The sequence below is a fragment of the Brassica napus genome, chromosome C1 (assembly GCF_020379485.1).
Source record: "Brassica napus cultivar Da-Ae chromosome C1, Da-Ae, whole genome shotgun sequence".
Lineage (NCBI taxonomy): Eukaryota > Viridiplantae > Streptophyta > Magnoliopsida > Brassicales > Brassicaceae > Brassica > Brassica napus.
This window is the reverse complement of record NC_063444.1, coordinates 22,158,077-22,170,804: the sequence shown is the minus strand read 5'-3', so window position 1 is coordinate 22,170,804 and position 12,728 is coordinate 22,158,077. Positions and strand designations below refer to the sequence as shown.

The 12,728-nt window shown below is 36.0% G+C and overlaps 2 protein-coding genes across 2 annotated transcripts; both read left to right on the top strand.

The window, feature by feature from the left end:
• Positions 1-4,819: 4,819 nt before the first annotated feature.
• Positions 4,820-5,915, top strand: LOC106389059 (phytosulfokines 3). The gene is made up of 2 exons (XM_013829244.3): positions 4,820-5,072; positions 5,561-5,915. The coding sequence occupies exons 1-2, from the start codon at positions 4,956-4,958 to the stop codon at positions 5,681-5,683; spliced, it is 240 nt and encodes a 79-aa protein (XP_013684698.2). The 5' UTR covers positions 4,820-4,955; the 3' UTR covers positions 5,684-5,915.
• A 1,896-nt stretch (positions 5,916-7,811) lies between these two features.
• Positions 7,812-8,879, top strand: LOC106384243. Its single transcript, XM_013824239.1, has one exon. The coding sequence runs from the start codon at positions 7,812-7,814 to the stop codon at positions 8,877-8,879; it is 1,068 nt and encodes a 355-aa protein (XP_013679693.1).
• The last annotated feature ends 3,849 nt before the right edge of the window (positions 8,880-12,728 follow it).

Below are 12,728 nucleotides of genomic sequence, written 5' to 3'. Positions count from 1 at the left end.
TCAACCATCAATTTACATTGGTCTAACATAATCAAGCAAGCATAAATAACAAGTCTAATAACCACTAAACATTCATAGAATCAATTTCTATTGGCTAATTTTTAAATTGACAATATTGAGTTCTTTCAAGTATTCATCAAACACCTAAGGTCTAAATCAACTTGATCAAGGTCAATATAGCATTAAGATCACTCGATCAGCATGAAACAAAGTCAGCTTAGCATCAAACATCGTAAATCCTCACTTAATCATCCTAAATCCACTTAACCCATGGATTCAATAGGTAACTACTCACTAATCATTTTAAATACACTTAACCCATAGTAAACATAAGAATAATCAAGTATGGAAGCAAGATAGTAATAAAAAAACAAGAGATTAAATAGAGTACTTGCATAAACAAAGAGAATCCATAAAAGGTTTTAAATTTACACAAGAAATAAAAAGATGTTATAGTAGAAGGCTAAAAATTTGAAATATTAAAGGTTTAAGTGGTTGTAGCGTAATATGATATGATCAACCGTTGGCTGGGCCGCTAGGAACATGAATTTTGTCGCGACCTTAATACGGACCGCTGGCTCGGCTGCTAGACTGTGTCTTCTACTCTTCAGGACAGTTCACATCGGTCAGGGTTTGGCCACTAGATGGACGATGTGGACCGCTTCTTGCAGCGGCCATGGGAAGGCCGGTGGCGACTGGCCGTTGTGCCCCTGGTCACTGTGTGATGAACAATGATTGTTCGTAGCGGCCTTGGTGGAAACCGCTTGGGACCTACATACCGCTATGGACGTTTTCATGTGCTCCGCTAGGAAGTCCGCTATGGTCGTGATCGTGCTATGGTTCCGTCTTATCCACTGGAGATAGGCCAATGTGCCTCCTGTGGTCGAGTGTTTGTTTCAAAGCTCTGTAATGGTCACCTTCTTGACTGTTGTACCATCTGTTGGGTCGAGCTGGCCATAGCGGTCACGCTTGGCTGCTAGGAGCTGGCGGCAAGCTGCCTCATCATCTCCAAAGTCCCCAAATCACTTCTTTTGGTACGCTTTTCTTTTTTTAAACTGCTCCATTTATTTAAGTATCTATTCCGTAACATGCAACACACAAATACATATTCAATGACACCTATTGCACCTATATGAAAGTTAAATAGACTCAAAACATGATAAATGAAATGGTTAAAAACATGAAAAACACAAGAAGTCAATAAGGTACAACTATATGTATAGTAAAGTCTGCTTGAATGAAGGTTAAATCAGTAGAATAGATGAAAACTTTTGAAGCACAATTTATTTATTTTGTGATCAAAGAAGTACAATGATATCAGATTTTTTTTCCAAAGACGAATTATGCATTAGCAAAAAGTAAAAAATTACACCAACGAGCTGTTGGTCTACTGGGAAAGGAGTGTCTATTAGTCAGACACTCGGTTTAATTTTCGTTGAAATTAATCATTTAAATTGCTTAGATTCCAGGGAAAGATGTGAAACCATTTTTTGTTTAAAAAAAAAGTAAAAGAATACTATAATGGGATGTTTGAGTTTCATTATACTAGAAAGGTTTTTTTTTCTCCAGCAAAAGACATGTATAAACTTAAAAAGTACAGATAAGGATTTGGTCATAAATCCCATTGTGCAATAATCTATAGAAATCTACATCAATCAATTTCAATTTGGGATAAGCATTTATTTTTCTTCACTTTTCATGTGGTTTTAATTGTTCTACGTATACATATTGACCATTGAAAATTCAATCAGTTATTACTATTTGGCGCGACCTTAAATCTTCATAGAAAACAATCTAGAAGGCTAAGACGAAGATGTAACTATTAATTTGAAGAACTTTCTGTGCTAGTGCATTCAACGTACCATATCTAGAATAATTATTTTTAATTTAATTTTACCAGGCTACCAGCCACCAAGTTATCTGGTATTGGACCTTTTATATATGTTATACATTTTTCTGGATAACCCAAAGTATCTGGTTGTACCTTTCATGGAGGTTTATTCCGGCGCCACACAAATCCGGTTGCTTACAATGAGAATTATATATCTATTTTTTTCGCTACACAAATGGGTATATCTGAGGTGATAGGTTCGAACCTGGGATGCTTAGCACATTTTTAAAACCGTCATGCCTCTCGACTATGCTTGTATAGTTAAATATGTTTTATTTTACTTCAAAAATATGTTAAGACTTAAGAAGTATAATATTGTAAGTTGTGAAAAACTCGAACTACTAAAACTTTGGTACGAAGAGAATCTTGTATTTGAAAACATGGTAAAACTCTCAAGAAAAATGGTTTCACTGATCTTTACGAGATTATAATTTCATAAAGATAATCAAAAAAGATTAGAAAATCAAAAGAAGATTAATGCTTTTAACATTTGCATAATCAGATCATGTAGACTAAAACTCAATTTATATAATTATTATGTAAATTTATGTACACGACATGGTCGGGTTAAATGATTAGAAAAAATTTGTGAGTTTTACAAGACGTATATGAAAGAAAAGAATATTCTAAAATTAATTTATATGTTCCTTTATTAACAGATAATTTCGAATTTTATGTAAATTTTATGTCGACAAATGACACTGTAGTACAAAATGCGTTTTTTCCGGGGCCGACCGGATAAGTCGATAGGGCATATAGAAAATATAGAAAAAATGACAGTGTCTGCACAAATCTTCTTTTTTTTTTTTTTTTATGAAATCTTCTCTTATCACCTTAACCAAAAATATTGAACTAAACTAATTAATATATAGATGGCAACCATATAGAAAACAAACTATATCACATATCGAGCGGTACAAAGTTTATTCAATACTTTCTCGCTCGAAAGCGGCCTATCGTTATATGAGATGTGAATGTGTGAGAACAAGAATCAAATCGAAATCGTCAAGTAACAAGCTTACGATACGTACGTGTGATGTAATTCATAAATGTGAACGGAATTAAATATTCATTTAGGTTTGACAAGACTAAGAGCCCGTTTATTGCATATCTCTGAGGTTGGAGTTTTTATCGTAATATAATATACAGTTTCTTACCTTTTAACTAAAAGAACTAAGAGACGTCTTTTATATCTCTTATTTAAGAGACGTTTCTTATATCTCTTATTTAAGAGACGTTTCTTATATCTCTTATTTAAGAGACGTCTCTTAGCTTTTTTAGTTAAAAGACAAGAGATCGTATCTTATATTACGCTAAAAACTCCAACCTAAAATACCCGTAATAAACCTGCTTTAAGAAGACTTTGCTGAGCTCTTTCCCCTAATTCTTTTGACTAGAATTTTGCATAATATGCCCTTATCATCCCATGCGCCGATGCGCGTTAACTTCTCTTTTGCTGTAATAGATCGTGTAATATTCTACATACGATATTATCATTTATAAAATTTTAAATAAATAATCACGATATAGCACATAGGCCTGGGACTTATTATCCGAGATCCGGATTCGATCCGAGATCCGCTCCGGATCCGCTCCGAAAATAGGATATCCGGGGTGTCCGAATCCGAATCCGGATAGTAAAATTTTGGATCCGTTCAAACCGAATCCGAATCCGGATATCTTAATTTTTAGGTCCGGATATCCGGATCCGGATCCGTATTTTTAAAACACATTAAATTTTTAAATTTCATTAATATTTATATTTGATATATTGATATTTATACATGAATTAATCTTATAATATTATATTTTAGTTTTTACAATATTATATACATATATAAATATATTTATAAATATTTGATTTATATATTATATTAAAAAATTAGTATTTTTTTTAAAAAATATTATTTTAATTATTTTTACGGATCCGGATCCGGATCCGGATATCCGCGGGTAATAGAATATCGGGACGGATATCCGAAATCCGGATATCCGAAATCCGGATATCCGGAAACCACGAATCCGGATATCCGAAAACCACGAATCCGGATCCGGATATTAAGTTCACGGATCCGACGGATCCGGATCCGGATACCCCGAATTTCCCGGATATCCGGATCCGTCCCAGGCCTAATAGCACATATGCCATTTTTATGCTATCCTCATCTACTCTAGGTAACCAAAACAAACAAAAACACCGATTCAACGATGACGTGAGATGAGGTTATAAGGCACTTCTACGGCGTTCTAGAATACCTCCGAAACTACTATGTCAACTCTTTTATGATTAAGTGTTTTTGTTTAGTGAAAATGTGTTGGTCAAATTTTTATTATCGTTACACCAGATTAATTTCAGAAGTCTACCTTCCATTCAACTGCACGTGAGAACCATTAGGTGGATCTTTACCATTCATATATATCCACCACCAACTTAACTCAGCCTTCGGAGAATTGTTTCTTTTATAATACACACATTTATATTATATAGATATATGCATTGTCTCTATGATCAACAGATCGTATATATTATTCATCTTAGGTCGGCTGTAATCTAAAAATATTGCATGCCAAACATGGCGCACAAAACAAATGAAACTTAAAAAAAAAAAACAAATTGGAGTTTGATTGCCATAAAATTAAAGCAAAAGCAAATGTATATTGTCTTTGATCTCATGCACCAGTCACCTTTTTGCCTGCTCACATGATAGTTTGCCTTTTTGAGCAATCATTCACACACACAAACATCAAATAATTCAGTAGGCCCATCAATAAACACGGCATGAACGTGAATAAAGAAGAGTATCTTATTATCTATTACCACTAACAAAAATAAAAGTAAATTCTACTAATACCAGAGATATGTACGAATTGTTTTATGATGTCATAAAGTAGTTAGCCTTTCCCTTTACAAGTTTCTATGGTTCACATGCATTCGGCAGCATCTCGCTGTTTGTCAACTCGTGTTTCTCTATAAATTTCACCTTCTTGACTTCATCTTCTCTTCATCCGATCCTCACCATCTCCATATCTCTTCATTCTCTCTTCTCCCTCCTGGTAAATCAATATGGCTAAGTGCACAACCATTTTCATCATGGCTCTCCTTCTCTGCTCAACGCTAACCTACGCAGCCAGGTTGATTCCGACGACAACTACCGCCTCTTCTAGAGAAGACTCCGTCAAGGTTCGTTAACTAGCTTCTTTTTTTCATAATATTGCAACTCAAATACATATTACAATATCGAGGCTCCACTGGGAAGATAAATTACGCTGGGACATGTAATAGATAAGTCAGAAAATTGTTTTCTTGCAAAATGATTTTTTTTCTATCATTACTTACGAAAATTTAAACTAATATTTGGAACCTACATGTGTGTGTTTCACGCATAAGCAAATAGCAACGAAAGTGTACAAGATCGATTCTAGATTAGATTTTCATACATATTAACAGCTTCATATACCCTTACGTCTTTATAAGTTTTGTCTATGATTCTAAAGAACGTACAAACGTACAAAAAACAACCCCGTAAAATCTGCACGCATGGTCCTCATAAGATATCATTTTCGATTGTACGTGTAATAAATTATCCTTTTTCACAATGTTTCTTTCTTATATACTGGAAGGAGTTTAGAAGTTAACACTGCCGTGCGGATTTTGTTTATTTTATTTAGGGAACCGAAGGAGATAATACTGAAGAAGAAATCTGCAAAGGAGTTGGAGAAGAAGAATGTTTGATTAGACGAACTCTTGTTGCTCACACCGATTACATTTACACTCAAAATCACAAACACTAAATTTATATATTAAGCTACAAATTATTAACTAATTACATTAGTAAACCCTATCACTGTACTTTCTGTTTTTTGTTCCTTTTTAATTTTGTTATAGCTGTTTTAATCTTTGTTATTACTTCGTTGAGAGTTACTATATTATTTACACTCCTTGTATAATTATGAACAACTTTCTGTATTTTAATTTACAAGGTTTAAATTAAAAATATAAAGTCACAACAACGCGTTTATTCCATTTCAAGTTTCGTTGTAACCACCATCTGTATTTTGCCTTATTACTTTATTAGACGAGTTGACTGAGAAAGAAATAGTTTACTTTGATAACAACCTCTCTTATCAGTTCTCACTGGGCCAATAGAGTATGATATGTGATTATGGGCTAAGGCCTCCAAATACACCATAATAAGAACGAAGACTGTAATTCGAGTTCCTGTTTTTTATTTGGTGATCTATATGGAGCACGGGAATTGATCGTGGGATTTTCTTTTTTTTTGCTGAATTTCAACTTTCATTAACCAACATGTAAATACTGAACTACAACCACAATAGAGTTTGACCCGGTATACATGAAGATGTATATTCTATATCAGTTCGTGAAGTACTACAAGAAGTAGTACTTGTGTGTGTCATGAAGATAGACTTGGTTGAAGTTCGTATTGTGTGACGTCCATGGACTTGTTAAGCTTGGAGAAGAAGCAATATATTAATTGAGAGATTTACATTAAGTGTAAAGGATATTACTTGAAGAGGAAAATACAAGAGAGTTATTCCTTAAGACAAAAAAAGGAAAGTTGCTTAAGTTGCTTTTGGAAGAACTTGAGGAACAAGTTCTGGTTATGTATACATGGAGGACGTGCCTCTATGAAGAGAGTTGTCTCTGGTAAAAGAAGAAAAGTCGAGAGATCATTGTTTGGTGCTTGTGTGATCAAATATTTGGTGTCACTGCTCTGCATTAGGTGTTGAAGTAGTTGTTGAAGTACTTCCGAGTGTTGGAAGATTGAAGTATTCAGGGGGAGTTTAGCTCGGGATCGGGGTGATTCTGATAAACAAAAGTCTAGACTCTAGGGTGAGTTTTAGCTTAGGATTGGGGTAATCCTAAAGGATTCTTGTAATAGAAAAGATTGGTGTAAGACTTTCTTGTTCTAGTGAATTCGAAAAGAGAAAAACTTGTGTCTTCTTTATTTCTGCATTTTTCTCTGACCTCACTGCATTAACAATTGGTATCAGAGACCTAAGTTACTGGTGTGATCTGGAAGGGTGAGGACATAAACTGGTTCAGGAAGAAGGACATAGTTTTTGATGGCGGCATATCAAGAGGGAACGTATATGACAAAACCCCCACGTCTTGATTGATCCAATTATGGATATTGGAAGGTGCGTATGCAAGCTTTTATCAGTGGTTTTGATGAGGATTGTTGGAGTTCTATTGAAGCTGGTTGGAGTCATCCCGTGATGCTTGACAAGGAGAAGGTTGAAGTTCTTAAACCAAGAGATCAGTGGACTGCTGCAGAGAAGAAGGCTTCAAGTTGCAACTCTAAGGCAAAGACTGCGATTTACAATGCTATTGATGCAAGCTATTTCAAGTTGATTTCTCAATATGCTTCAGCTCAGAAGGCATGGAAGACATTGGAGAATATGTTTGAAGGTACTACAAGTGTCAAATGTACCAAGCTGGATATGTTAGCATCAAGGTTTGAGAATCTGAGGATGGATGAAGAGGAAACTGTGGCTCAGTTTAATGCTAAGTTGTGTGACATTTAAAATGAATGTTTTGCACTTGGAAAGCAGTACAAGGACAAGAAGCTGGTGAAGAAGCTGAAGAGATCGTTGCTATCCAAGTTTGAGTCAAAGATCTCTGCTTTAGAAGAAGCTCACAATCTGGATGAGATGGCTTTTGATGAGTTTGTTGGGATTCTTCAAGCTTTTGAGCTGAACAAATCATATGGAGAAAAGGAGAAGAAGAAAGAAGATCCACATGGAATTGCTTTTAAGGGTCCAACTTCTGAAGATCATATGTCGATGCTGTCAAGAAACTTTGCTAGCTATCTGAAGGAAAGAGAAGGCAGGATAAAGAATGGAAGAAGAAGTGATTCGTGCAGATCATCATCAAAGTTACAATGCTTTGAGTGAAATGGATTTGGACATGTTCGGAAGGAGTGTACGAAATTTACTGAAGCAAAAGAAGAGGGACGACAAAAATGAGTCTGATACTGATTCAGATGATGGTGAGAAGCTAAAGAACTTTGTGGCGTTCACAACTTTTGTGTCTGGTTCTAAGACAAAATCTGCTACGGGATCTACGGTAGGATCTGCTTCAGCGTCTGTGTCAGGGTCTTCATGTGGAGGTGATGATGATGTTGGAAGTGATGATGATGATGGTGGAAGCTTCGATCTTGCTGGTAATTATGAAAAGCTGTATGAGCATTGGCTCAAGCTAGTTGAGGCGAACTCATATTTGGATAAGGAGAAAGCCAAACTAGAAGCTCAAGTTGCTGAAGCACTTAAGTATGCCTCCGAGAAAGAAGAAGAAGCAGGACAGGCTGGTGCTCAACTTGCAGAGACTCAGAAGGGTTTGAGGATGCTGAATAATGGGACGGATCAGCTAGATAATCTTCTCAGTATTGGACAAAGTCATAGATGCGGCCTTGGATATCAAGGAGAATGTTCTAAAGCTGAAGGTGTTTTTGTATTATCAGGAAAAACTAAGGATGTAGTTACGTCTGCTACAAAGCCAGAAGTTAAGATGTCTGCAAGGAATGCTGCAAATGGAAAGACTGCAGTGAAGCCTGCAACTGATGTGAAGAATGTGACTTCTACGCGTACTGCTACGAGTACTGCTACGGCAACTGGTACGGCGACTGCTCCAGAGAAAGTTTATGGATTGAAGAGTGGATCTCAACAAAAATTTCGGCCTGTTTGTCATCACTGTGGTGTTGTTGGGCACATTAGGCTAAGGTGTTTCAAGTTATTGAGGGAGAAGAACGAGATGGAGAAAGCTTATGGTATGAGGTATCGTTGTCCTATATGTTATTCTTGTGGAGTTCAAGGGCATATGCGATGTGACTGTTTCATGTCTGTTCAAGGAGGTAATCATGGAGGATTTGGGCTCAGGAATACGTGGTCTAAGAGATTTGATCACTATGTAGATGGTGGAATGGGATTTCCTCCTCACTTTGGAGGATATGGATCTTCATATTAGTTTTTGACCATGATGTGACTCATAGGGGGGAGATTGAAAACGTGGTTTTCTATCCAGAGGTGACGAGTTCACATGCATAGTCAAAAAGGGGGAGATTGAAGATGTATATTCTGTATCAGTTCGTGAAGTACTACAGGAGGTAGTACATGTGTCTATCATGAAGATGGGCTTGGTTGGAGTTCGTGTTGTGTGACGCCATGGGCTTGTTAAGCTTGGAGAAGAAGCAATATATTAATTGGGAGATTTACATTAAGTGTAAAGGATATTACTTGAAGAGGAAAAGACAAGAGAGTTATTCCTTAAGAGAAAAGGAAAGTTGCTTATGGAAGAACTTGGGGAACAAGTTCTGGTTATGTATACATGGAGGACGTGCCTCTATAAAGAGAGTTGTCTCTGCTAAAAGAAGAAAAGTCGAGAGATCATTGCTTGGTGCTTGTATGATCAAGCCTTTGGTGTCACTGCTCTGCATTAGGTGAAGTAGTTGTTGAAGTACTTCCGAGTTGTGGAAGATTGAAGTCTAGATTCAGGGGGAGTTTAGCTCGGGATCAGGGTGATTCTGATAAACAAAAGTCTAGACTCTAGGGTGAGTTTTAGCTTAGGATTGGGGTAATTCTAAAGGATTCTTGTAATAAAAAATATTGGTGTAAGACTTTCTTGTTCTAATGAATTCGAAAAGAGAAAAACTTGTGTCTTCTTTATTTCTGCATTTTGCTCTGACCTCACTGCATTGACAATACAAACGACAAAATCTAGTATCGGCTAGAATCACTAAGCTGGAACTCGGATTTAAACTGATAAAAAATGACTGACATTCACCGCGTTTGAGCACGACCATGCATTTCTCAGTATCAAATCTTCGATAGGCCCAGAGATATTTATCTCCCATTTTATGGGAGGGACAAATCTCATCTTGTTCCATCCATGTTCTTTACAAAATTTTTAGAACACCTAATTAATGTCTTTATAATCACCAGTTACGGCTGACATTTGACAAGGTCAAAGTGAGCTAATCCATAAGTAAAGAATCATGATGAACTCAGGTCTAAGGACTATACTCTATAGTCGTAATGAGAAACTCTTATGACACTCATATAACAATCTTGTAGAGTTCTCATTAGCAGGTCGGTCCGATAATGTGTTCCCTAACACATATCTATGTGATTGATTTTAATACAACATATTAAATGACTCCATAAAACGTAGTCATCAATCACCTCACATACTAGTCATTCATGGTTATTAATGTTCCAAGTTAACAACCTTGACTATGGACTTTAATAACTTATAACATCTTTCACTTATAGGGTTTCATGATCATGTCACGTACTTGATGACCTATAAGAATAATATAAATTATTTTGAAACTTTTATTTAATTATTCATAATCAAATAAATCTGAAACAATTTCATCAATTTGACTAAAATCAAGATCATATACTAAGATACTTAATACCCATGGCTGCAATATGACTCTCATGCTTAGGCCATAGAAGAGGCTTGATCAATGGATCAACACATTTGCATCCATTGAGATTATGCTATAGTGCTTTGATTAGAACTCTTCCAACCCACCACTCTCCACTAAGACATAAGATGAAATTAACTTGTGATCGAAAATCATCTTTGTTAGTCTAAAAAACTGTCATCGGTGTAACCACTTACAACAAGCTCATCAATTCCTCCATAGACCAAGAATTTATCCTTAGTATTTCTCAAATACTTAAGGATATTTTTGACTATTGTCAAGTGACTTTCACCTAGATCAGATTGGTATCGACTCGTCATGCAAGGAACAAGCAACATTTGGACGAGTACAGATCATACATGATAGATCCTATAGCCAAAGCATATGGGATTCTACTCATTCGCTATGAGTCTTGCTAAGAGTTATGCCATGAGACATTTGCAAAAAGCCTTCCTTGGAATCACGCATCTTGAATCTGTGTAAGAATTTATCGATATAAGCATCTTAACATAATCCAATAGTCTTATTTAATCTATCTCTATTGATTCTTATTCCAAGAATGTAGCAGCTTCTCCCATGTCTTTCATTGAAAAACAACCTCCAAGCCAAGTCTTAACAGAATGAAGCATAAGAACGTCATTTCGAATGAGAAGTATGTCATCTACATACAACACTAAGAAAACAACTTCGCTCTCACTAGTCTTCTTGTAAACGCAAGGTTCTTCTTCATTTTTAATGAAATCAAACTCTTTGATTGCCTGATTGAAACGAAGATTTCAACTCCAAGATGCTTGCTTCAAGCCATATATCGGAGTCAGGGTCCATCATAGCTTCCCCAAAAGACGTACGTTCATCACTCTCTATTATCAATAGATCATGATGATCCATCACCCAAACCCCCTCCCCCCCCCCCCACATCTATCAGGTCGTGACGTGTCCTTTCAGATCTACGTACCTCAGGTTCCACATGTGTAGATTTTACGACTCCTCGTAAATCTAATTGATCATCTTCTTGAGACGATGAAACATTGTCATTTGTTTCTCAAACTTCTTCGAGTTGTACTTTACTCCCACTGTTCTTTTTAGAAAGAAATTCTCTCTCAAGAAAAATGCTACTACGAGCAACAAACACTTTGTTCTCAGTGGGGTTGTAAAAGTAATAACTTTGGTTTCTTTAGGATAACCAACGAAAAAGCATTTATCAGATTTTGGTCCAAGCTTATCTATAAACATATGTTTGACATAAGCACCAGAACCCCAAATTTTCAGAAAAGAAAAATTTGGAACCTTTCCAGTCCACATCTCATATGGTGTCTTCTCAACTGATTTTGATGGACATCTATTCAGCGTAAACGCAGATGTTTCAAGAGCGAATCTCCAAAAGGATGGTGGAAGATCTGCATGACTCATCATAGACCAGACTATATCTAATAAAGTTTGATTCTCCCTTTTGGACACACTAATCCTCTGTGGTGTTCCTGGAGGAGTGAGTTGTGAAACAATTCTACATTCTCTCAGATGGTCATTAAACGCTTGACTCAAATATTCTCCATCTCGATCAGATCGAAGATCTTTTCTTTTCTTGTCAAGCTGATTTTGTACTTCGTTCTAAAATTCTTTGAACTTTTCAAAAGATTCAGACTTATGTTTCATTAAATAAACATAACTATGTCTACTGAAGTTGTCAGTAAAAATAATGAAGTACTGATAGTTTCCTATAGCATTTATACTCATTGGTCCACATACATCAGTATGTATATGTTCCAACAAGTCTTTGGTTCTTTCACCGTGTCCGGTAAAAAGAGCCTTAGTCATTTTACCCAACAAGCAAGATTCATATTTTTCATATGATTCATAATCAAGAATGAACTCAAAAGACCATCACTATGAAGTTTTTGAATGTGTTTCTCATTTACGTGGCCCAAACGACAATGCCAAAGAAAAGTCTGATTCATGTCGTTAAATTTGAATCTTTTGGTACTAGTATTATAGACAGACACGCTTTGGTCTAGAATATAAAGTCTATTCTCTAATTGACCGCTACCAAGAAAGATTTCATTACGATCAAAAGAACATGACTTGTTTTTAATTGAAAAATGAAATTCGTCCAAATCCAAACAAGGAATGGAAATAATATTCCTACTTATAGGAGGTACATAGTAGCAATTCTTAAGTTCTAAAACCAAGTCTGAAAGTAAAGGCAAATGAAATGTTCCCACGGCTAATGCAGCAACTCTTGCTTCATTTTCCCACGCGTAGGTCCACTTGACCTTTCTCCAAAATTCTACTATTGCTTAGGCCATTCTTATTCGAACAAATATGAGCAACGCAGCTGGCATCCAATGTCCATGAAGTAGAACCAGAAGTAGTAATATTTACTTCTA